Source organism: Danio rerio, chromosome 20 (assembly GCF_052040795.2).
Source record: "Danio rerio strain M-AB ecotype USA chromosome 20, GRCz13ab, whole genome shotgun sequence".
NCBI classification, from domain to species: domain Eukaryota; kingdom Metazoa; phylum Chordata; class Actinopteri; order Cypriniformes; family Danionidae; genus Danio; species Danio rerio.
Window position 1 is genome coordinate 1,688,316 of NC_141040.1, and position 26,283 is coordinate 1,714,598.

The following is a 26,283-nucleotide window of genomic DNA, read 5'->3' on the forward strand; positions in this document are numbered from 1 at the left end:
TATAACTGATATAGCACAAGAGAGAATCTGATATCTATCTGTCTGTCTGTCTGTCTGTCTATCTGTCCGTCTATCTGTCTATCTATCTATCTATCTATCTATCTATCTATCTATCTATCTATCTATCTATCTATCTATCTATCTATCTATCTATCTATCTGTCTTTCTGTCTCTCTGTCAGTCAGTCAGTCTGTCTGTCTGTCTGTCTGTCTGTCTGTCTGTCTGTCTGTCTGTCTTTTCTATTTATCTATCTATCTATTTATTTATTTATTTATTTATTTATTTATCTATTTATTTATTTATTCATAGTCCATGACAAAAAGCATTCATATACATCTAAGGTAATACTCAACTTTTGGGAATTACGAATAGTCTTCTGATGTCATCATTGTCCTCTGCATGGAGGACTACTTTAAAGACCACACAAGTCTATACAAAATACCAATAGTATGTCTACATATTTCTCAAACATATAGTTAAAACGATACATTATAATAATAATAATCCTAATACTAAACATTTTTAGCATACGCTGTTGAGTTCAGTATTGAGATACCTATCCAATTATTTATTGGTACACCCCTATTTCCTAAACGTTACATTATTTTTCAAAGCATTTCTTTAAATTTGAAGAAAAGAGTGTCATTTCTTATTTTAGAGTCATGTTTTAGTAAAATAAAAACGTTCAACAGAATAACAGGGGAATCTTGCGCAAAAAAAATAAATAAAAATAATTCAATTTATCTAGAACTGTACAGCTGTACTACCGAGGTCTGTCTTTCGGTCCTCATTTCTGTCTGTAGATATCATGAAACTTAGTTTATGTTATCACTGAAATTAATGAAATCATTAAGTTAATGCCTTTCTGTCCATGTTGCTGTTCTCATTTCTGCAACCCAGACTCATTGGAAATACATGCCGAAGCCTATGCACATTCCTCTTAAAATACATTCCTCTGAGTATGTTTTGTTGTACATTTGACATTACAAATCCACTAGAGGGTGCTGTCTTAATTTTGTAAACATTAAATATGTCACTTAGGGTGTGTTTTGATGCAAGTTTTAGATGATAAATCCATTGCAGAGGGCAATCCTTGCATCCTTCTTTCATTTACATTTCTCTATCTTTTACTGTTTACATCAGTCTTTCCGTCCTTCTCTCTCTCTTCCTGTGCACATCTTTTACCTTTCTGTAAGTCAAAACTTCTGCCTTTCCCCGTCTATAATTCTGTCACTTTCTATCTGTCCTTTTCTCTTTCTGTCCTCATTCCTCTCCTTCAGACTCAGCCTATCTCTGTGTTTTCCTGACTAGCTTTCAGGTTCTGCCATTTTCACTATTTACTTCATCCATCTTTTCTCCAGGTTTCTGTTGAAAAGGCTTTTCTATCGATGCTCTCGACATGAAAATCTCCAATCGTTGTCAATTCATTCATTTTCCATCAGCTTAGTCCCTTTATTTATCAATGGGCCGCCACAGTGGAATGAACCGCCAACTACTCCAACATATGTTTTACGCAGCAGATGCACTTCCAGCCACAACCCAGTACTGGGAAACACCCATACACTCATACATTCACGTATAGCGCATTTGTTTGGACTGTGGGGGAATCCAGAGCACCCTAAGGGAACCCGGAGGAAATCCACACCGACAAAGGAAGAACATGCAAACTCCATAGAGAAGCATCAACTGACCCGGCCGGGGCTTGAAGCAGAAACCCTCTTGCTGTGAGATGAAAGTGCTAACCACTGAGCCACCGTGCCATCCTTGTTGTCAACTTCAGATGAAAAAGCACATCTGACACAGCAGAAAACACACTGAGGCGACAAATTAATAATGCTAATTATGCTAAATAATCATGTTTATTAATGAACACAAAGGTGTTATTCAATCAGAAACGTCCAGCCATTATCATACACAGTCGAAGACCGCAGTGTTCTCCTTCAGGTCCTCTTCTTCTACCTGACTGAAAGCAAGGGCTGACGACCTTCTCTGTTCTCCTGGCTTGATTAATAACTTAATATCTTATTAATTAGGGAATTTAGCTGAGAGTGAAATGCTTTAATTTCCCCGAGCAGAATTTCCTGTCTGAAAACAAGTGATTAAACGTCGGAGAGGTGAAAAGTGAAGGTCGCAACGCTCCGCTCTCCGCTACTGCCGTCTTCTTTCAGCGCATTTAAAAAGCTTAATTGTGTCACGTATGACAGTCCTTTGACCAAAGCCGTTCTCCCCTTCGGCACTTTGCACGTTTTGTCATGTAAATGGCCGAGCTGCCTTTTTTTTTTTCAGATCTCATCCGGAGAGTGTTCAGAGAGCGGGAACAGCAGTTGAAGGAAGATTAATGTTCTGTTACCTGCCTATTTCCTCTCAACTTCTTCTGTAATAGCTTTCCCCTGACACGATAAGCCGCCGCTGCAAATTTGTTCAAATGTTAGCAGCCCATTAAAACATTCCTAAATCTGCCGGACTGTTTAAACAAGCCCAAGGGCAGATTAAAGCTCGTCCAACCACAGACTGCTTTCAGATCCTCCAGCCGCGAATGCTGGTATATTGTGCATGGGCATGTTAGGGATGGGACAACAAAAAACAACAACTAAAAGTTCAATTCTCTTGTCAGAGTTCAGTTTGGACACTTGAGAACTACTTCAAACCACAGTGTTTAACATATAAGCTCACACAGACTAGGGGTCCTATCAAACACCCAGCGCAATAGATGAATTACCTGTTTGTAGAGATTAAGGATGCGTGCACAGCGAGGCTGCAGAAAAAAAACGTGAGCGCTAACATTTACAGCGAGGGAATGACAATTGATGCGGTACGGAGTTTGTTGCTGTCTTAAGCCTGGTTTATACTTCTGCGTCAAGTGACCGGCGTAACCCATGGCACATGTAACGCGCGTAGCTGTGAGGTGAGGTGTAAATGTTCCTCTGTGTCGAGTTTCTTCGCTGCTTTATTGCTTTTCCTGAACACTTCCGGGATGTACAAGTGGCTCAAACTCACTCATTTTGAGGCAGGAACCGGCGGACTTGCAACAACTTTAACAATGAGCTAAACACAAAACAAAAATTTCCCTCCGGAGCTCCTTCACCGGACTCCACACTTGTGCACAATCGCTCCATCAGGCTCACACCATTCACGCGGCTCTCGGTCCCGCCCAGACTCGTCAGCGCTACCAAGCCGACCAATCACAGAGCTTGCGTTACGCGTCGTTGCGACTTGCGTCGTTTACTTGCAGGTAGCATGTAACACAATGTCAGAATACCCATATACCAACAAAAGACTAAGGCCCCGTTTACACTAGTGCGATTTAATTTGAATATGCATAAGTTTTGCTATGGTTACGCCATCCGTCCACACTACGCCGGAGTTTTCGAGCGACAAAAACGGAGCATTTTGAAAATGCTGGAGAGGCCGTTTTCATTCTGCTCCATCTCAGTGTGGATGAGGGAAAACGGAGACATCTGAAAACAGAGGCGAGACTGCTGAGATTCGCTACCTGATTGGGGCTTTTGTGTCATTGCGTATCCTTCCCTTATTCGTCAAGCCCCTATCCCATGACTATAACACATGGCTTTAACGCTACCGGAAGACAGCAGACCAGCCTTCACTGTAAACAACAACACGGACACAGAAATGGGAGCGTTGTTTGCACTATTGTCTGTTTTAGGCCATTGTGCAGTTATTCATTTGTTACGTTTAGTAACGTCTCGACCTCGTCGTCTGTCCACAAAAACACCTCTCTTGCTTTCTTTGTCATCATGTTCATTGTTCAACAGGTGTTTGCTGACTAACAATAACCAAATGCCGAGCGAGACGCATGCTTCCTGTTTATACTAGAACGCGCATGCCCAGAGTGCGCGAATGGTCACGTGATATACGTTTTTGGTGGCGTAGTGTGGACGGAGATATGTTCAGAGACGCTAGGTGAAACACTAGTGTGGAAGCGGATCGTTTTTGATCTACAACACCGTTTTAAAACTAAAATGCACTAATATAAACGGGGTCTAAATTAAAAGTTCAAGACTGTAATTAGAATACAGGGCCTCGTGTTTTATGCTGATGTACTAATGAAATCAAAATTATTCGCCCTCCTGTGAAATTTTTACAGTATTTTCTATAATATTTGTTCTTTTGGAGATTTTTTTTAAAACAATTTTAAGGTCAATATTATTAGCCCCCTTAAGCAATATTTGTTTTGGATTGTCGACTGTTATACAATGACTTGCCTAATTACGCTAACCTGCCTAATTAACCTAGTGAAGCCTTTAAATGTCACTTTAAGCAGTATAGAAGTGTCTTGAGGAATATCCAGTCTAGTATTATGTACTGTCATCATGACAAAGAGAAAAGAAATCAGTTGAAATGAGTTATTAAAAACATTATGATTAGTAATTGTTGAAAATAATCTTCGATAAACAGAAATATACAGGAGGGCTTATGATTCTGACTTCAGCTGTGTGGTATGTTTAACAAAAGTGTTAAAATAGGAGATTTTTTTTTTTCAGAAAACTAAAAACTGAACCGAGAGTTTTGTGAGCGGACCCACCCCTACGCCATTCAGAGTGTGTTTGATGCAGTGGTGTGTAGGACTCACCCTGGGGCAGGTCAGAGGGCAGGAACGGCACTTCTTGAGCACTGACATGTGTCCAGTCGAAGTCGTCATACGGGTCCTGCTGGTAATCGCATTGTGCTGGACCGTCATCAAAGGTGCAGCCGCCTGCAACAGACACACATTACTTTGAGTTAAATACGTCACAAACACAAGCCAATGATATAGTAGAGCACACAGTCTCAATGAGACGGATTAAAATCCATTAAAATTTTTTTTTTACCAATTTTTTTTTGCCGCCACCTCATACTTCAGTTTGTCAAACTTCCATGACCAATCAGATGCTTTCTACTATTTGACATGCCCCGCCCCTTTCTTCTCATTTGATGTGCTTGAGGTCAACCACTCTCACTGGCAGAGCTGAAAAAACTACTAAACGCTATTGGCTTTTTTTATAAAGGGGAGGAGCTACTCTATGCCCCGCCCTCTTTTCATGATTCAGTTGAGTTTACGTCAAACATCCAATAAAAATGATCATTTCAAAGCACTTCACAGAATTTCTAACCAATCCCTAATCCTGTGGCTAATATTAACCCACCATTAACTGAGACTACTCTAACCCTGACCATGACTCAACTCAACACAACACAAGACAACACAAACAATATGATTGTATACATAATTATAATATATGCACGTGACGATTATATGTAGAAACAGAGATCATTCAGTGATAAATAATCATTTACTATTGCATTACTTGTTAAAAACACGACAAAAGCAGGCCCTTTCAGCAGCTGCCCTCTACTCTACTGCTATTGAATGTCCTGTGTGTGTGTGTGTGTGTGTGTGTGTGTGTTAAGACTCAGACATTGTTACTCATTTACAGAGAGAGATTACTGATCACTCAGGCTTTTATAAAGCTGCAGGCCAAACAGAGTGAAACGAGCAGCAGAACTCTGAGCGTTATAAACATCTGACACACACACAGAGCGGCAGAAAGCACCTGTGATTCATACCTGTACACACACACACACACACACGATGCGTACAGGACAGTGTGCCACACCCTGTTCATAATCCCCATATGTGTGTTTGTTTGTTTGTGTGTGTGTGCGCATATACATATGTGTGTATGTCTGTGTACTTGTGTATGTGTGTGTATGCGTTAGAGTATTTGTTTAAGGATTTGACACACAGTAATGCAGCAGTAATGCGTACACATACACACACACAATGCATTCAGGACTGTGTGTCACACCCTGCTAATAATCCCCATGTATGTATGTGTACATGTATGCGGGGATGCATGTTTGTCTGTATGCGTGTGCATAGATGTATGCGTGCTTTTGTGTTTGTGTGTAAGTGTGTGTGTTTGTGTAAGTATATGCTTTTGTGTTCATGTGTGTAAGTGTATGCATGCGTGTATATGCTTGTGTGTATGTTAGTGTGTGCATAAGTGAATGTTTGTGTGTACTTGTGCTTGTATGTGTGTATATGTATGTGTCTATGCATGCATGTGTGTATATGTGTGTGTGCTTTTGTGTTTGTGTGTAAGTGTATATACGAATGTGTGTGTGTCTGTGTGTGTAAATGTGTGCAAGTAAATGTATGTGCATGTATATGTATGTGTGTGTATGTATGTCCTTTAGTGGTTATGTTTGTGTGTGTGTGTGTTCATATACTGTATGTGTGTGATTGATGTGTATGTGTGTGTAAATGTGTGTATGTCTGTGTTTATTGTGCATGTGTGTTCAAATACTGCATGTGTGCAAGATTGTGCACGTGTGAGACTGCACATGTGTGTGTGTGTGTGTGTGTGTGTGTGTGTGTGTGTGTGGGCTCAGATGGAGGCTGACGCAGTCAAGGTAGAGAACAGACATGACAGTAGGCAGCAGGACGATCTGTCACCGCTCTTGTGTGTGTGTGTGTGTGTGTGTGTGTGTGTGTGTGTGTGTGTGTGTGTGTGTGTGTGTGTTCTTTCTTGTGCATGTCTTCTGGAGCGCTCCATCAGCTGACAAATATCACCACATTTGTGATGCTTATTTATGTGGCAAAAATAAGTCTAACAGTGCAGTAAACTCACTGTAAAACAGTCCTATTGTTTATTATGCAGTCAGTTTCTGAGCTATTTACCAGACTGATGATGGAACGAGAGATGTGCATTATAATGAGCTGTATTTCCAGCCACACACTGATCCAAACAAACATGCAAACTGTGATCAGTAATATTATAGTCTTGGCAGAGGGTCTAACTAAACATTCAAGGGGCAGAGAGAGGACTCAAACCCATATTTAAAGGTGCAGTGTCCGCTTGTTAAGTGTAACATCATGCGAAGCGGCTTCTGGGTCCAAGCGCTCTATCAAACTGAATGGGGAAACTCAACAAATAATAATAATAAGTGTTTACAAAAACGCTGTAAACGACACCCAGTGGTTGAACTAGGTATTGCACTCCTGGTTCAAATCACATGCAAGCGCAGGTTGCCAGATTGACGACACCAACAGGAGTGAGCCTGACTGTCAAGCCTAAAGGCTGATGTAAGTCTTGCTGTAAATAAAAGCAGCAGCACACGATACACTGCAGAACTGTTGCAAACTATTTATTTATGTTGAAGTTAAACAAACAAATTAGGTTTAATAATGTTCAACTTAATGTGTTTGTTTAAATTCAACACAAATAAATTGTTTACCACCACTTAACGTAAAAAAATTGAGTAAATCCAAGGAATCATCTCTGAATATTTTTTTTTCAGTGTAGAAGGAATATTTTCCATATTAAAAGGGGGTTTTATACTAGCATTAGCTTTCTTTCTAAAATGGCATTTTAATACTAGGACATATTAGTGTAAACAGGGCCTGAGTGTGTATTTTTCACGAGTGGGTTTGCGACGGGGGTGGGGCGGAGGATCGGCGATTCTGGCTCAGCATCGTGGTGTCTATTGGCCATCGGCCCAACCCTAGTTACAATGTAACCTACTCACCTAATGTTTACGTTCATAATATTTATATTATTTGCTAATTAATAACCACTTCAAGTGGAACTCTGAATCTTAGTATCACTGGAGTCTGCTACTGTCCACCAGAGGTCTCATTTCAGTCATGGACACACACTTTTAGGCCCCGTTTACACTAGTGCGTTTTAGTTTTAAAAAGGCGTTTTAGAATGAAAACGATCCGCGTCCACACTCGCGTTTTAACCAGCGTTTCTGAACTGCTCTCCGTCCACACCAAAACGCTGAAAACGCACATCACGTGACCACACACACACTCTCAGGCAAGCGCTGCAGCCCATCTACCCAGATGAGAGCTCTGCTTGTCGGACTTCTCATCAAGCATCTCCCGCTGGATCTAATCTCACTATATTTATTAAACGGGATATTTCATTCATCTTGTTGTCTTTATCTAACGACATATTCCCTGACTTTGGTTATTGGAATCTATTACTTGTTCTCAGGTAACGTGTTTTGGCTGAGCGCAAAGTTAAGTTAATGATTAATGTAAGCACGTACATGCTGTATATTGACTGATCGCTTGCCTTTAATTCCTATAATGTATAAACTTATTGTATGTTATACTTTTATAATGGCCATTATTGATTATTAAAACTGATATTCAGCAAAAGAGAGGGGATGTTTCGTATTTTCACTGAAATTGAAAGGAAACAGTTGTTATTGGCTCAGTTTTGTTATAAATATGCACACAGTGAAGATGACACTCATAAATGCAGCACGACGCCTCAACATTTCTGCTGTCTGTTAAGTTGTTAATATTAAAATGAAAATAGGCAGTTCCTTATATCATGTTTACATTTTATTGTTGAGAAAGTGAAACAACGTAGGCAGGGTGATGTGAATGAAGTTATAAAGTACACTGTTCCCTTTGAAGATTTACCCGTGTCCTCGGTTATAGTCTTGTTTATCAAACTGAAAAGAAGAGACTGCAGCCTTGATCAAACTTGCGAAGTCTGAACTTACACGGAGAAGATGCAGGACTGAACTGTGTGTGTTAGGCTACTTAATATTGAGGAAAATCCCCAATCAGAGAGGCGAACGTCTGCAGCCCCGCCTCCGTTTTCAGATGTCTCCGTTTTCCATCATCCACACTGAGACGGAGCAGCAGGAAGGAAAACGGCCTCTGCAGCGTTTTTGAAACGCCCCGTTTTCGGCGCTCGAGAACTCCGCCGTAGCAAAACTTATGCGTTTTCAAACTAAAACGCATTAGTGTAAACGGGGCCTTAGAGTCTTCCTGACTGAATGAATGAAATAAGCTGTTTTCCACCAAAGCAACCCGGGTGCTGAAATATAATTGGCTAAAAAGGCATTGGGCGTGTTAAAAAGACCAAAACAAAGACAGACGTTCTGGCACATAACGTACAAGCAGAATATCTGACTCCAGCGTTGTTTTTCAGGTAAACAACAATGTTCACTAAGCATGTTTCTGAATGACATAAGTTTTTTTATGCTTTAGAAGAGTCAAAAACGTACATACAGCACCTTTAAATCAAAGTTCATGTTTAAAAGGAACACATGTTTATCTAGTAAAAGCTGTACAATATTTGATTAAAGAAAAACAATGAGGAATCATCAGAGAAGTCAATAAGTTCAATATGAATCAGGGTCAAAATGTGAAAACTAAACTCTTGGCACACATAAATGCATGAGGGAAAATGACGATCTTTAAACTGCCGTTGAATTCAGAAATAAAGCCTAGTGAGGAGAACAAAACACCACCCGGCCACCAACATCTCCATCATCAGCCTCTGATAAACAAGCCTGACCTCAGCCTGGACATGCATCTAAAGGACTCGCTCGCCATCATCATAGTGTCCAGAACGTGTTTGAGCAGACGCTGCGACTGACTCAGAACCTGTTAGCGACTCTAAAGCAGTGCATTCATTATGTGAGCTTTTCTCACCTGTGTAAAGGTCAGGCGCTCCGTGTTTTACATCCACCGACCTTTACAACCTCTCAGAGAGAGCAGAAACCCAGACGGATGAAGGTGTTAATTAAAACCGCATTGAGAAGGAAATATCTGCACTCCCCCAAAGGGCCGCACAAACTCATCTAGCACTGAAAATGAGACATGCCACCGAATCGGTGGTCAAAACAACGTTACACTGTAAAGTTCCGAGCTTGTACATCGAGACTAATAACCACGCACACTGGATTGACTATGACTGAGGCTATTAAGCAAGGCAGGTTCGTGCAAGTCTGTTATTTCAAATGGAGGGACGCGCACATGACGCAAAACACTTTTCAGGCGCACATAGTTGAGATGACAGGGAGCTTTTGTGACTGCGGGAAATGCAAACGGCTGAAGTTTAAGGAAAACACAATGAAAAGCACACAGGTTTGCAAACCTACCTAAAGTTACAAATAATGGCGCAGATGAAATAGAAATACAATAAATTAGTTAATATACAATTTGCAGTGACGCTTGTTTATTTTTTATGGTACTCCTAAATTTTTGAGATTGTGAGCATTGGTGCTACCGAATAAAAACGCTAATTTCGAGCCCTGCATTAAGCCTGGTTTATACTTGACGCATCCGCTAGTTCACTTGAGTGCGTGCAGCGAATGTGACGCTTTGCGGAGGTTCGCTTTGGGTGCGCGTGACATAATTTCAGCCGGCGTAGCGCATGTTTTTTTTTTTTTTTTTGAGACTCGAGCGAACAGTGAGCACGTTGCCGCAACTGATTACAGTTTAATAAAAATCACTTTGAAGAGATTTTGTCTGAAATGGGTACACCTGTATTGACACCTTTATGATCCCTGATCATAGAGATAACCAGATGATCAACAATTCTTGGCTGGAAATAGCAACAGCCTTAGAAAAAGAGGAATGCTTTTGTTAAAAGGTTTAGAAAAACCACAAGGATGAGTTTGTTAAAGCCAGAAGAGGACATGGCAAAAGTGGAGACCAGGTACACAATTACAGAATATGCTTTTCCATCACTCATAGGTCTTACACTGATTTTTATGTTACAATTTAGAATTGAAAACAATTTAATAGTTACAAAACTATAATGAAGCAGCAAATAATTTCTTTAATAACTAGAAAGGAATATTTGGTGGACAATATACTGATGGCCTGTTCTTCTAGATCTTATTGTTGATTATGGTCAGGAATGTTGGACTATTATTGCCTTTTTAGCATAATTAGATGACAGAAACTAGCCAGACAGTAGAGTGTGAATTGTAATGCGGGCCAAATCTAAAAAAAACATCTGTATTTTCTAGTAAGTGTGCTTTTTTGCTTTTATTTTTGCCTTAATGAAAAAAAAAGAAAATTTGTAGAGCAACTCATGTTCTCTTGCCATTAATATTTTAATAAATTATATAAATATAATAACTGATATAATAACGATATATTAACAAAAGCAAGCGATGCATTAAAGTTTGATAAGAAAAAAAAACTAAAATGATTAAAAAAATCTTTATAATCATTAAATTAATAATAAAAATAATAACAATAATTCGTTTAAAAATCCTGAATGATATTAATGAAATGACGTAGTTCTGGAAACTTCCTACTTCTCTGTTTATCCGTCTGACTTTACAGTCAGTTTCTTTTGACCGCCCTCTATCGTTTTAAAGAATATCACAACGGCGAACGCGGCAAGTATAAAAGCCTTGTTCATTTCGTGAGGTGCGCACGCAGAGGTGTACGATGCGGCGCCAGGCGAATGTGTAAATCCAGCTTTATGCAAATACTATTTTATTTAGACGTATTTTCATTCACTTATTCATTTACCTGTCAATTCATTTAAAGTGTAAAACTACTTGTGTTTAAATGTCAAAAAACATTCACTTATTTTTAAGCACAAAGAGGGAAATGGACGATTGTTTTTAATTTTATTATGTGCTGTATTAATTGGTTACTGAGCAGCAATAAATAACAGTAAAATTTAAGGAGTTTTATGTGATCTTCAAAACTAGTCGTGTTTTGGAATGAATGCATAATAATCGTGAAACCGTGATTATTTCTCAGACTATAACTGTACAACCGAAATCTACAATCGTTGCATGGAGATCCGCTATAAAACGAGTCTACTTTCAATGTTCTTTTAAAAGAAGCAGAGTGTTCCTTTAAGGAATATTCAGTGCCTGTGTGTTGTATATCAGTGTTGAACTAGAGAAACACACGTTTCCAACATTTTGCACTTCAAACACATGCAAATGTCGTAAACGGCTGACAAGGACTTCCGCAGGAGTGCATTGAGTGTGTAATTCAAATGAAGACGACTGAAGGAAAGAGACGAGCAGAGGGCAGGAGAGACGTGTGTCTGAACACTTAATCTGAGTGATTATAAAAGCCCACTAATAATACTGCTGTCATTTACCGCTAATCCACAGACTTAGTGCCATGTCATGCTAATATCATTTGAGAAGCACAAAATTAAAAGACACATTTCACATGCATCCAAGAGCCATAATAAAAGTTACATTATGAGTCGAGTCTTTCTAACATCGCCATAAAATGAAATTTCAGTAAGCTACTGATCAAATTAAACCTATATGAAATTGGTCATTAGCAAGGTTTTGAAAATGGATCAGGTGGTTTATAGTGAGTATTATTTTTCTCTCACTGGCTGTGTTTTGTATTGGAAACCTGACAAACGCCCAACTGAAAGATCCAACTGAAAGACAACACGTCACCAGATTCTACTAATTAAAAATTCATTCAAAATGACCACAAAAGTATAATGAAGTCTATGGCTGCATCCGAAATCGCTTACTACTCGGTAGGTACTGCATTCGAATTTAAATGTACTACTCGGCGGTTAGAAAAGTATGTTCTATGCAGTATGAATGGAATTCACACGTACTACATCCGCCATTTTGTCATGGGCACATGACCTACCTCCGTCAGTTGCGTCACTTCACTCGCATTCATGAATTCACTCGCAAGCGATCATGGGATAGCGCAGCGTGCATGAGATGTGCACTTCAGAATGTCGCCGCAAGTAGTAAGTAGTAAGTGATTTTTGAATTCTAAGAATTTGGACATACTACTCGGCTCGCATACTGATTTTAGCGTACTATATAGCAGTGTTTCTCAAATGGTGGGTCGCAACCCAAAAGTGGGTCGCAGGAACATTTTCAGTGGGTCGCAGGGTGTGTGGTCAAAAAACCCAACAAAAGTTACATTTTTTACTTATTTTGCTTATACCGGACTTTTATTTTGAAATGCGTGCGCAACAACCCTACCGTTTGACATGTGAAATTTCATTTAATTAATTTAAAGCGCAAATACGACCCCGAATATGTAAAGTATGGATATATATATATATATATATATATATATATATATATATATATATATATATATATATATATATATATATATATATATATATATATATATTGACGACAAAAAAGCCTCAGTGTCATTTGTAGTAAGGTGTTTTCATAAGAGAGCATGAAACGTTCTAAATTAAAACGACATTTAGAAACCAGAAAACATGTTTTAATAACAGTTTATTATTAACAGTATTTGTCATTTTCACGTTTTTCTATAATTTGATCAATTTTGTTAAATGACAGAAATAGTGTTTATTTGTAAGTCTTGGTGAATTTCTTATGATGTATCTGTCACTACATGTTTATGTAAACACATAAATACAAAGTAAGTATAATTCCTAAAATTGTTCCTAAAAATTTGGCGGCTTGATGACCATGTACAAATGTGGGTCCCATGGACAAACCAGTTGAGAACCCCTGCTATATAGTATGGAAGTATGTGGTTTCGGACGCAGCCTATGAGTGGTCAAATACAAACATTGGATTTGATTGAAACATAATATTTGAGTGGAAAACAATCTTGAATCATCATTAATTAATAGTAAATTTCATAATTAGGATTACAGGGAAAGATTGATTAATAAACACATGGCTAAACTTGACAAGTCAAAGCTAAATAAATTAAAACAATATATTCTTACAATATGTACTCATTACAATGTTTTTTGGGGTTTTTTTGTAGTTTAGATCTGTAATTTTTTTATTTAAAAAGATGTTTCCCAAGGTCACAGAATCCCTGAATTATGTTCACTTAAAAAAATAAACAAATACATAAAATACAAATTAAAACAGGGAAGCCATGATGATCACCTTGCTGATAAATCCAGCTTAAACCAGCCTAGGATGGTTGGCTGGTTTTAGCTGGTTGACCAGGCTGGTTTTAGAGGGGTTTTGGCCACTTCGAGGCTGATTTCCAGCCTGGTTTTAGCTGGACAGGCTGGGAGATGACCAGCTAAAACCAGCTATATCCAGCTTAAACCAGGATGGTCAAGCTGGTTTAGATGGTTTTACCTGGTCACTTTCCAGCCTGACCAGCTATGATCAGACTTGAAATGAATGGAAACGACCCTGGAAGTGGCCAAAACCCCTCTAACACCAGGCTGGTCGACCAGCTGAAACCAGCCAAATATCCTAGGCTGGTTTAAGCTAGATTTTTCAGCAGTGCAGCACCAGTCTAAAACTAAAACCCTGTGTACACTCTGACTAAAACGGAGTACAAACTGATTTTATTTTCAGTTTTTTCTATTTAATCTGAGCGTGGCCATCTTCAGTGAGTGCCGGATATCGGTTTCATGTCTCCCAAAAGGCCTTTATTTGAGTCTGTAGTTTTCAAAGCCTTTCCAAACAAAGAGAGTCCCGAACCAAAGCGAAACATCGTCTGAATATGACACCCACTGAATCGTCTCGCAGTGTTTAATTTATCTACAGGACAGGAAATTGAGCTCATTTCTCACACAAGCGTCTGCCCACATACGCGCACATTCGCACACACATAATATTCTTGAACATCACAAACCAAACACCTCCACACACCATCTGACTGTCTGTGACGAGCCTGGCTCTGACGAGAGAGAGAGGCCGGAATAGCCATGAAATCTGGCCCGAGGACAGAGCTGTGACTATTCCAATGGGGTCCAGATCCACACAATCCCACTGCCTTACATATGCATGACAGAAAAAAATATACCAGTTTGCCATTTTACTCTGAGGTCTTATCGAAGTCTTTTTTTTTTTATCAGGCACTCTCCAATTCTCCTGCTTTAGCTCACTAGAAAGCAAAATCTCATTTTAAAGTCTGTGTGAAATCACGATGTGCAGTGCTTATTTTGCTTGAGCACATTGTTGTTGTTAAGGTGAACAAATAAATCCATGCAAGTTAGTCCACTGAGCAAAAAACATCTTACAATGTTCCTCTGTTGAAGTCAGTCTGACGCTTAAGCCACAATATTCTTCATCCACTTTTAATGTTAGTTTCTTACAAGTGAATGATGAACACAATCAATCCTCACCCCTAATCAATTTTCCGTTTCAGTTGGAAGTACATAAGTCTGAGTAACTTCTGTTCACAATCTGTATAAACTGGAAGATGGTTGAGGGTTTCTCAAATGTGGCACCAATACAGGCAACACCAGAGGAATGTTGATCTCCTGGCTGGCTCGCCACATTTTCAGAATAAAAATTATTCTTTTGTTGTCATTTTCCCTATATTTGTTAAATGATTTACAAAACAAATTGGTTCTTACAGAAGTCTTACTTTTTCTCTCCAATGCTCCTTTGAGTGTTGCTTTATTAGAAACCAAAATCTCCTTTTAAACCTTAGACCAGGGATGTCAAACTCCATTCTTGGAGGGCCGCAGCCCTGCACAGTTTAGTTCCAACCCTAATTAAACACACCTGATCAAACTAATTGAGTCCTTCAGGCTTTTTTGACACCTACAGGTAAGTGTGTTGGAGCAGGGTTGGAACTTAACTGTGCAGGGCTGCGGTCCTCCAAGAATTGAGTTTGACATCCCTGCCTTAGGCCCCGTTTACACTAGTGTGTTTTAGTTTTAAAACGGCATTTTAGATGAAAAACGATCCGCATCCACACTAGCGTTTCACCTAGCGTCTCTGAACATATCTCCATCCACACTACACCACCAAAAACGTATATCACGTGACCATTGGTGCACTCTGGGCTTGCGCGTTCTAGTATAAACAGAAAGCATGTGTCTCGCTCGGCATTTGGTTATTGTTAGTCAACAAACGCCGGTTGAACATTAAACACGATGGCAAAGAAAGCAAGAGAGGTGTTTTTGTGGACAGACGACGAGGTCGAGACGTTACTAAACGTAACAAATGAATAACTGCACAATGGTGCCTAAAACAGACAATAGTGCAAACAACGCTCCCATTTCTGTGCCTATGTTGTTTACAGTTCTGTCTTCCGGTAGCGTTAACACCATGTGTTATAGTCATGTGATAGGGGCTTGACGAATAAGGGAAGGATACGCAATGACACAAAAGCCCCAATCAGGTAGCCCCTTCTCCATTTTCAGATGTCTCCGGCTATGTCCGAAACCGCATACTTCCATGCTATATAGTACGCTAAAATCAGTATGCGAGCCAAGTAGTATGTCCGAATTCAAAAAATTCGAAAAACAGTATGCGAGAAGTACTTGGATGACTTACTTTCTGGCGAGATTCTGGAGTGCGCATCCCATGCATGCTGCGCTATCCCATGATGCCCCGCGAGCGAATTCATGAATGGGAGTAAAGCGGCGCAATTGACACAGGTAGGTCACGTGACCATGACAAAATGGCGGATGTAGTACGTCCGAATTCCATTCATACTTTTCAAGTTCATACTATATAGAATGTACTTTTCTAACGGCCGAGTAGTACGTTTAAATTCAAATGCAGTACCTACCGAGTAGTAGGCGGTTTCGGACGCAGCCTCCGTTTTCACTCATCCACACTGAGACGGAGCAGCAGCATTTCAGAATGAAAACGGCCTCTCCAGCATTTTCAAAACGCTTCGTTTTCGGCGCTCGAGAACTAAGGTGTAGTGTGGATGGATGGCGTAACCGTAGCAAAACTTTTTAAAACGAAAATGCATTAGTGTGAACGGGGCCTTAGACCGACAAACTTGGTCCTGGAGGGCCGGTGTAGGAACAAGGTTGGACATCCCTGCATTAAATGGATGAGAATTTCTCAATTGATCTGCCTTGTCTAATCCAGGGAACGAAAGATAATTGATCTCCTGGCTGGCTCGCTAGATTTTCAGAATGAACACGATTCGTTGGTTGTCATTTTCCCTTTATTTGTTAAATGATTTACAAAACAAATTGGTTCTTACAGAAGTCTTCATTTTTCTCTCCAATGCTCCCTTGAGTGTTGCCTCATTAGAAACCAAAATCTCTTTTTAAACTGGAGATTTTTACTCCCGCCTTGTCCGATACAGGTACCAAAATAGAGAGATATTGGGACTCCTGGCAGGCTCGCCAATTTTCTTTTCAATCAAAATGAATCAAAACGTTGTTACACTTACATCAATAATATATTTGCATGCGTTCTGCATTGCTCCCTCGATATATCTTTTAGAAAGAATCTTCCTGGCTCTTGGAGCATTTTTTAATTTTGACAATGCCTTGCAGATCTTTCATAGCCCAGTGAATGTTTGGCTCACCTCTCGGTTCGCTGTGCAGCACGAACGGCCCAAAAGCTTTAATGAGCCCATAACACAGCGCTCCGCTCCAGATGGGCCAAACGCGCTGCGAACATTCAGTGTGGCAGCAAGGACACTAACGGGGATGATTTGCATACTAATCTAAGGCTGCAAATATTCAGCCCTGCTAATGAAATAATAGCCTGCTCTTCATTTACATAATAAAATAATTATTGTGTCAGATAAAACCTCAAGGGCAAAGCCCGTTCACAGTCCCCAATAAACACGGGTTAACAACTCCATCCCCGCATGCTCGTAAACACCCACTTAGTGATCGAGACTTTTCCTCCACGCAGGTTGTTCGAAAACAAAAAGCCGAAAATCGATTCCTAATATCGCAAACCAGCCAGATGTGGAAAGCAATACGGTGGCAGGAGGTGATGGAATCAATCAGAAAGCCATCAGCTCCTGGAATAGACCGAAAAACACAAATAATGATCCAATCAACATGAAGAAACACAAATAGAGCTGGTGTTGTTTTGGGGGAAAATGTTATTTTACAGAAGGTTAGTCAGAGACGGCGTCAGATTAATCAACATGACTAGAGACGGCATAAACACAACCTCGCTTCAGCTAGGCTCTGTTTTATTACAGTCCGCTTCATTTTGCTCGGTTCACATCTGTTGTTCTCCGCTTTACTATCTAAGTGATAGTTCACCCAAAACATCAATCTTTCATAATTCACTCAGCCACAATCTGTGGTAATCTGCAGTAAACAACAGCAGATAGTTCACATGCTCCAGCTCCCAATGAAAAATATGACGAGAATGTCAACGGTTTAGCAACATCTTCAATAAATCTTTGATTTGTGCAGCAATCCGAGAGTCGGTAAATGACGACAGAGTGAACTACACCCTTTTAAGATCTCATTTTGTTATTCATTTATGTATTAATTAGGAAAAAGTTCAGCGGTTATATCACATGAAGCCCTGAACTGAAATGGCAAAGCAATGCTAGAACAAGTTGGTTAGCAACAAACAACCTATTGAGGATAAAAAATTATCCTTAATAATGATTTGCAACGCAGCAAAAACTTCCAAGAACTATCACGCTTCAGCTCCTGAGGAAAACAGAGAACAATGTGGAATAGTGGAAGCCAACACTGTGGTGTTTTTACAATAAATCCCAGTCTATTTATGTCTAGGGCCGGATGATATGGCAAACATTTATATGACGATATAATTCTTAATTTCGGTCGATATAATTCTGATATCAATATAGACAATATTAAAAAGCCAGGAAAAAACTGGCAAGACTGCACACAGTGGATGTTTGTACTCACCAATATCTGCAAACTGAATTTGCAAAGTCTATAATAACATCCTGGCTCTTACTAATTTTTTATAACTTTAAATAAAAACAGTACAAAAAAAAAATTAAAGTTTACTTTTTATTTGTATTTAGCCTTTACAAACAAGACATGTGAAATAAACTATCAAATAAATAAAACTCTCAGACTCAGCTTAATATACAGATGAAGTCAGAATTATTGGCCCCCATTTGATTTTTTTCCTTTTTTAAATATTTCACAAATTATGTTTAACAGAGCAAGGTAATGTTCACAGTATGTCTGATAATATTTTTTCTTCTAGAGGAAGTCTTATTTGTTTTATTTCGGCTGGAATAAAAGCAGTTATTAATTATTTAAAAACCATTTTAAGGTCAATATTATTAGCCCCTTTAAGCAATTTTTTTTTGATAGTCTACAAAACAAACCATCGATATACAATAACTTGCCTAATTACCCTAACCTGCCCTAGTTCACCTTATTAACCTGGTTAAGCATTTAAATGTAACTTTAAGCTGTATAGAAGTGTCTTGAAAAATATCAAGTCAAATATTATTTACTGTCATCATGGCAAAGATAAAATAAATCAGTTATTAGAGATGAGTTATTAAAACTATTATGCTTAGAAATGTGCTGAAACAATCTTCCCTCCATTAAACAGAAATTGAGGAAAAAAATAAACAGGGGAGCGAATAATTCAGGGGGCTAATAATTCTAACTTTAACTGTATATATATATATATATATATATATATATATATATATATATATATATATATATATATATATACACACACACACACACACACACACACACACACACAACAGTTCTGTCTGGTTCTCGAATCTGATTGGCTGATAGCCATGATATATTTAAGTAATATCAGCACCCGTACAGCCTCTCAAATTCAAGTCAAATTTGCGTACAGATATACAATAATGATGGACAAAGAGAAACGTTGATGAAGAAAGAAAAGAAAAGAAAGACTTTGGTGACTTTCAAAAGCAAACAGACAGTCAGAGCGACAGCTAAATGGCTTCTCTCACTTCTCTCTGAAGCTAAATGTTCAATTATGTAGAAATAACAAAAGGTGACACTTGTCTGTAGGTAAACAATACGTGTCACTTCCTCCGCCGCGCCTGAGTGCCTCCATTGGTTTGACCGCATGTTTCACGGATGTTTTAAAGCAATCTTGGTTAGCTCCGCTCCGTGTTAGTCGAGTGGACTTCAGAGAGTCTAATCTCGCTATTAACATTATTCCTGTGAAAGGAGAAGCGGGCTTCTTGAAGGGCACAAAGTTATTTTCTGCTTGTAGAGCAAAATGTCACCGGCGCACACATTGTAAATGGATTTCCTACCAATTAAAACGGCTGAAAGCAACACCTTCAGAGACTGTCAAAATACTCCTTAACCCCTAGCAGAAAGCGCCGCCTGCACAAAATCCCTTCAGCTGAATCACTGTACACACGAGCAGCATTCGCATGACCATGAAAACAACAAACCATTAAACGTCCGAGCCAAGCAAAACGCATCTGTACATCAATTTTCATCACGACGGAAAATTCAGGCATGAATATATTGGCAATCTTATATATAATACATCAGCACTGTTTAAATAAGCACTAAGGATGAAGCTGCGGCCACAATAGAGCTTTTGAGCATGCAAAATTCTGTCGTACGGTTTTGCAATAAAGGGCGGCGAGAAACGAAATGATTAGACATCGATAAAGTGAGCGATTGCTCCTTATTTAAAAAGTACTTACAGATAAGGTCACATTCAGATCTTGATGCAATTTACAACACAATATTTATTTATTAAGCACATTCAAAAACAACTGAAGTGCTGTAGAGAAGAGTACTAAAGACAGAGAAGCAGAGAAAGATTTAACAAATAAAAGCAGTTAAACAGTGATCAATGAGGATTAAAAGCGAGAGAGAACAGATAGGTCTATAAACAGACTTAAACAGAAATGGAGGGAGAAAGTTTAATGTGAGTAGGTAGACTGTTCCGGAGTGAAGGACCAGCAACAGCAAGCGCTCGATCACCTCGTTGTTTTAAGGTGTGTTCTGGGCACGGTGGAGTAAATGGAGATCATAAGATGGGATCAATGATCGAGAGGGGGTAATCGGACAGAGCAAGTCAGTAAGGTACTGAGAAGCAAGAGTACTGACAGCTTTGTAAACAAATAATAACATTTAAAATAAATTAATAATTTTAATATTATTACTGAATATTTAAAAATGTTCAAGATTATCTCTTCCTAAATGTATCACACTGATACTTATACTAATTAACTAGACAAGTAAGATGAATTATTCACCTTTATAATCATGGTCAACTCCATTCTCTAATCTACTTTATAATTAGTCATTTTATAATCAGTATATATTTTTTTTGCCATGAGTTTTTTTTCAGCTTATGCCAGAAAACATTCATTCATTCACTTTCTTGTCGGCTTAGTCCCTTTATTAATCCGGGGTCGCCACAGCGGAATGAACCGCCAACTTACCCAGCATGTTTTTACGCAGCGGATGCCCTTCCAGCCGCAACCCATCACTAGGAAACATCCACAGACACTTTCACACAGACACTCATACAGACAATTCAGCCACCCCAATTCACCTGTACCGCATGTGTTTGGACTGTGGGGGAAACCGGAGCACCCGGAGGAAACCCACGCGAACGCAGGGAGAACATGCAAACTCCACACAGAAACACCAACTGAGCCGAGGTTCGTACCAGCGACCTTCTTCCTGTGAGGCGACAGCACTACCTACTGCTACCACTTTAGGTGGTTTTATTAAAGAATCTTCTTTAGTTTGAATTATTATTATTATTTTTGTTGTTGTTGTTTGTTTGTTTTTAAAATAGCAATTCATTTATGGCAGAAAATATATTATTTTGTAAAAAATTTGCAGCATTTAAGAAAAACGAAAGAGCTAAATTAGTTTCAAATAATTTTGTTAAAAAATTGTGATTAAATCGTATTGTGAAATTACTGTCGTGAATCATATCGATTCGTGAGTCAGGTGAATCGCTACATCCCTAGCGGTTTTACTTAATTTAAGATAGTTTTCAAATTTTAAGCGTTTATAGTAGCTAGTGCACATTGTTATTCTTTAGGTGAATAATTAATCCATGCAAACTAATATCTTATTTTTCTTTTGATAATCAAAAGTTCGAGCATCTGCTTCAGCGTTTTGATTAGCTCCTGCTGTCTGATGTGCCTTTGACGCTACAGCCACAATATTCTTAACCACGCCCCTTTTATTGTTAGGTTTGCTATGAAGGAATGATGCGCAAAAAGAAAGCCCCGCCCCTTACTCAAAATTCCATTTTATGTTTCTTTATTTAACCAGATAAAAACCCATTGAGATCAAGATCTCATTTACAAGGGTGACCTGGCCAAGAGGTCTGCAACACACGATTTATATATATATATATATATATGTATATATATATATATATATATATAAAAGTAATATATATATAAGTATATATATATTAGTAATATAAGTAATATAGTAATAATATTAATTATTATAGTAATTAATAATAATATAGTAAAGTAATATATTTATATATATATATATAAAAGTAATAATATTATTAATAAATAGAAAATTAATATAATATAATAAATACAGTTTTTTATATTATATTATATTTCAGTTGGAATTACATCAACACACTGAAATAAAAACTCTTTGAAACGTCTGATTTCTAAATTAATTTTCCATCATGACAGCATGGTGGCTCAGTGGTAAGCACTGTTGCCTCACAGCAAGAAGGTTGCTGGTTTGAGCCTCAGCTGGGCCAGTTGGCATTTCTGTGTGGAGTTTGCATGTTCTCCCCGTGTTGGTGTGGGTTTCCTCCGAGTGCTTTGGTATCCCAAACAGTCCAAACACATGCACTATTGGATAAACTTACATTGGTAGTGTATGAGTGTGAATCAGAGTGTGTATGGGTGTCTCCCAGTAATGGGTTGCGGCTGAAAGGGCATCCGCTGCATAATACGTATGCCGGATAAGTTGTCCGCTGTGGTGACCGCTGATGAATAACGGACTAGGGGTGTCCAAACTCAATCCTGGAGGGCCGGTGTCCTGCATAGTTTAGCTCCAGCTGGCTTCAACACACCTCCCTGGAAGTTTCTAGTTCCTAGAAAGAGCTTGATTAGCTGTTTCAGGTGTGTTTAATTGAGGTTGGAACTAAAATATGCGGTTTGGACACCACTGGAAAAATGAATGAATGATTTTCCCTCTTTCACCTGTTTGAATTTCTCTTACAAAAGGAGATATTCAGAGGAATGTTAGTAACCGAGACGTTAAAGAAAACCACAGTATCCTCCCATAGTCAAACGCTTCAACATCTCTAGTTAGTTCGGAGCAGCTCGGGTGTGAGTAAATCTTCATTTTTGGATGAACTTCGCCTTCAAGCCCCTGTAGTACACTTGATCAGGCCTCCTGCTCGAGAAACAGTGTTATTTCATGCGATCCGAGGCTGAAATATGAGCTGCACATGCTATTAAACGGCCCGTTGCGAGAGCAGATGATGTTTTACAGCCTGGAAATCCTCTGCATGACATCTATAACCCAAAAACGCTCCGCACCTCTGACCTGCTCCGCATCTGCCTTCAGTCTCACGAGGAGAAACACGGAGCTTTTACAAATCACTCTTTAAGAGCGTCTCCTCCCTCCGGACGTCCCGCGAGTCTGAAACACTGAAACTCAAGCCTCGCTGAGCGCTGAGAGAACGAGCTGCTGAGGTGAAGCTGTTTTCAAACACTCGCACTGTTGAAAAAAAAAAGCTTTATTACTTACAGCCGAGTCTCGTTTCTAGTCCAAGTATCTACATACTCCCAAATCAAGAGCGTTTTCTAGGAAAGCAAAAAATGTTGTATTGTTTTCAGAACAAATGAATCAAAAATAAGCCAGTTTACTATAATCTGCCAACGAGGTAAGCAAAACCACCTTCTTTCAAAGCGATACGATTATTTTGCATGCGCCACAGACAGATTAATTTCATTCTTTTAAGGAAAAACAGTTCATCTTGACAGTTCCTTTAAATCAAATGAATGAGAGTTCATTGTACTTAAGAGAATCCATTTCAGTGAACTCCTAAGTTTAATTGAGCTGAGATGACAATTAAATGAGTTAACCGAAACTGGATTTCTAGATTTGTGAACTACTACAGAGTCACGCCCCATTCACACGGGGCGTCAGCGTCAACGCTTCCCATTCACTTTGAATAGGTGACATCAGGCGTTGCCAAACTGCATTGTGGATCCGTCTGCGCTGCTTCAGAGGCGTTGCTCGCTGCAGAAGTTGGGACTAGCTCAACTTTTCAAGCGCCAACAGAAGCGTCAGCCAATCAGATCGCTATATGCAAATCCACCAGCTAGACAGTGGCCTATGCAAATCCACCAGCTAGACAGTGGCCTATTGCTGGCTGAATTTCATTGGCTGACGCTGCTATGACGATCGCTTCAGCCCCAACTTCCGACACGCCTTCAGTCAAGCGTTGACGCTGAAGCTGCGTGTAAATGGGGCCCAAGGCTGTTCAATGTTTCGTTTCGGCAGCGATATCGCAATGTGTGTCCACAACAGTCGCGTCACAGGATCTGCAATGTCGGATTTATCATAGCTGATCAGCAGCACAGCTCAGACCTCAAGAGATTGATGGAGTCACTGTAGAGTTTATTATCTGCATGCGTTTTTGAGGCCTGCGACTAAATGAGGATTTCAACAGTTTCAATCATTCTGCACAAGAAATCGCACCGTTTGTGACTTTAAAAAGGAGACTCGCAGCACCTTCACTTACAGAGATTGTGAGTGTGCAGAAAAGGAGAGAGCGAGTGCGCGCGACACCGAGAGAGCACCAAACGAGAGAGAGCGAGCGCATTCGACAGCGAGAGCGCGTGATCTCCGATGTCTGCCACGGATGGCTGATGTCCAAATTTAAAGTAAAAAAGCTTGGTTCAAACCAATCAGCGCGCTCTATTGTGCAACTTCATTAATATTCATTACTGTCACAGTGTTTAGACGACAGAGACGCCATGTTGTGTTGGCAAAACAAGCGTGAAGTGTTGCTTTTATAGTTTGCTGCAGTGAAGTTTTGTTTTCATTTTCTCTCTGTGAGAGCTCAGCTGGAGTCACGTGTGGATTAACAGTGTACGCGACGCTCCACAACAATAACTTACGTGTCTAAGGAGGATTATTGTTTACCTGAGAGCTGTTCTCATCTGCAAACGCTGAGATCCGGATTCGCTGCTCGTCTCCTCTTAATAAAGACGCGGCTCTAGTTGCTGGTGATTGTCCTGTCTCTACAGATTTGGTAAGTGAGTGACCAGTGCTCTTTGTTTATTCAGTTTGTTCGTATCGAACTAAGTTAACTAATGCACCGAGTGTAAACATGTTAGCACCACAACCAACTTTACCCTCGTGTAGGATTTTCACCGCATTTTGTGACCGGAATAACACACGCGGCTTTCTGACACTACCTGCCGTGAGCATCTAAGTTTCCGGGAAATGCTAAGTTTATTTTTTTCTCTCATTCGCCGTGCGGTATCAAACATTGCATGAAAAATACACGCTTAGAGCAGATCCTCGAATCAAATATGTCGTTTGTCGCGAGGGGCATAAATGAATTCCCTGAATGAAAGAGCCAAACTGCAGTTAAAGTCCACCATTTAATCATTTGGCAAATAATTTGACTACAGATGTCCATGTAAACACAGTCACTTTATAAACAGAAAGTCAGCGCGCCCAAATAGACACTCCCACACCATGCCTCTTTTCTTCCTCCGACACTCCCCCCTAAACAGAGCTGGACACGCCCACTTTTCAGACTTTTTCGAAAGTAGAGGTGTGAAAAAACCCTGCTGAAACGAGGGGGTTTCATGGCCCTTTAACAATATCGCGCAGCCTGACTAGAGAGTGTACCGAACACAGCAACAGTCGAGACGGTGAAAATGAAGTGCTCAGTGTTTTCCTCTTCAAGATCTAACAACCCAGAGTCTCCCGCAGGCGTTCACTGGCCTGAATCCACTTCTGTCTGTCTGTTAGTGTGTGTGTGTGTGTGTGTGTTGGGGAGACAGACAGCTCCTGAACCGCAGACGCACCTTCTCTTCACACACACACTCTTTGAGGGTGAGCCTCGTGCCTGTGATAATGGCTCTCCGCCAGCTGGTTTACTGATGAGACGTCTCCTGTGTAGTTTAACCTGTCCCCACGCTTTCCTTCCGCACCATTTTACAGCGCTTAAGAACAAAAGACGCCAGTCGGCAGCATATAATTACCCACAAACCTGTGCGACTCCAATCCCTCACTCGCACTTTTACTCAGCGCAGTGTCTCTCTCTCTCCCAGCAGTGGCGCTTTCCACGTGACACTTAAAAACACAATATTTTTCTCCTCCAGCCCGTGAAGGGTGGAAAAGCCTGATGTGTTCATGTGCGGCGGCGGCGGCCCTGAAATGTCAGGATATGAATAAGAATGTGTTTGAGGAGAGGTCAGCGTTTGGCGCAGGTAATGGCTGCGGTACGGGTGAGCGAGCGCTGATCAATGCAGGAATAAACGGCCGAGAAACACTGTGGAAAGGCCAGCGAGGCCCGGACGCGCAACACTGAGCAACACCTGAGATTCTGCTGCAGCGCTGCTGGACATCAGCTCATGCGCACCACAGACATACACACATACAGCAAACGACTGAGCCCACACACTGATCACTGCCTGACTTGAGGAATCCTGTGTGTGCATGTGTGTGGTTGCATGTGTATATGTGTGCAAGTATGCAGATGTGTGTGCACATGCGTGTGTTTGTGTGTATGCATGAGCATGTGTGAAAGAGTATGCACGAGTGTGTGTGTGTGTGTGCATATGCATGTGTAAGTAAAAGTATGCATGTGTGTGTGTGCATGTGTATATTGTGTATGCAT

At 39.9% G+C, this 26,283-nt stretch overlaps 1 protein-coding gene across 52 annotated transcripts in view; it reads right to left on the reverse strand.

Moving 5' to 3' along the window:
* Positions 1-26,283, reverse strand: part of ptprk (protein tyrosine phosphatase receptor type K) — a 300,910-nt gene that overhangs the window by 191,736 nt on the left and 82,891 nt on the right. For all 52 annotated transcript variants that reach the window (NM_001443271.1, NM_001443270.1, XM_087296977.1 and 49 more), the window contains 1 exon segment: positions 4,592-4,714. Coding sequence is in view for 50 of the 52 variants with exons in the window: in XM_087296977.1 (XP_087153103.1) it covers positions 4,592-4,714 (123 nt within the window). In the remaining 2 variants the exon portion in view is untranslated.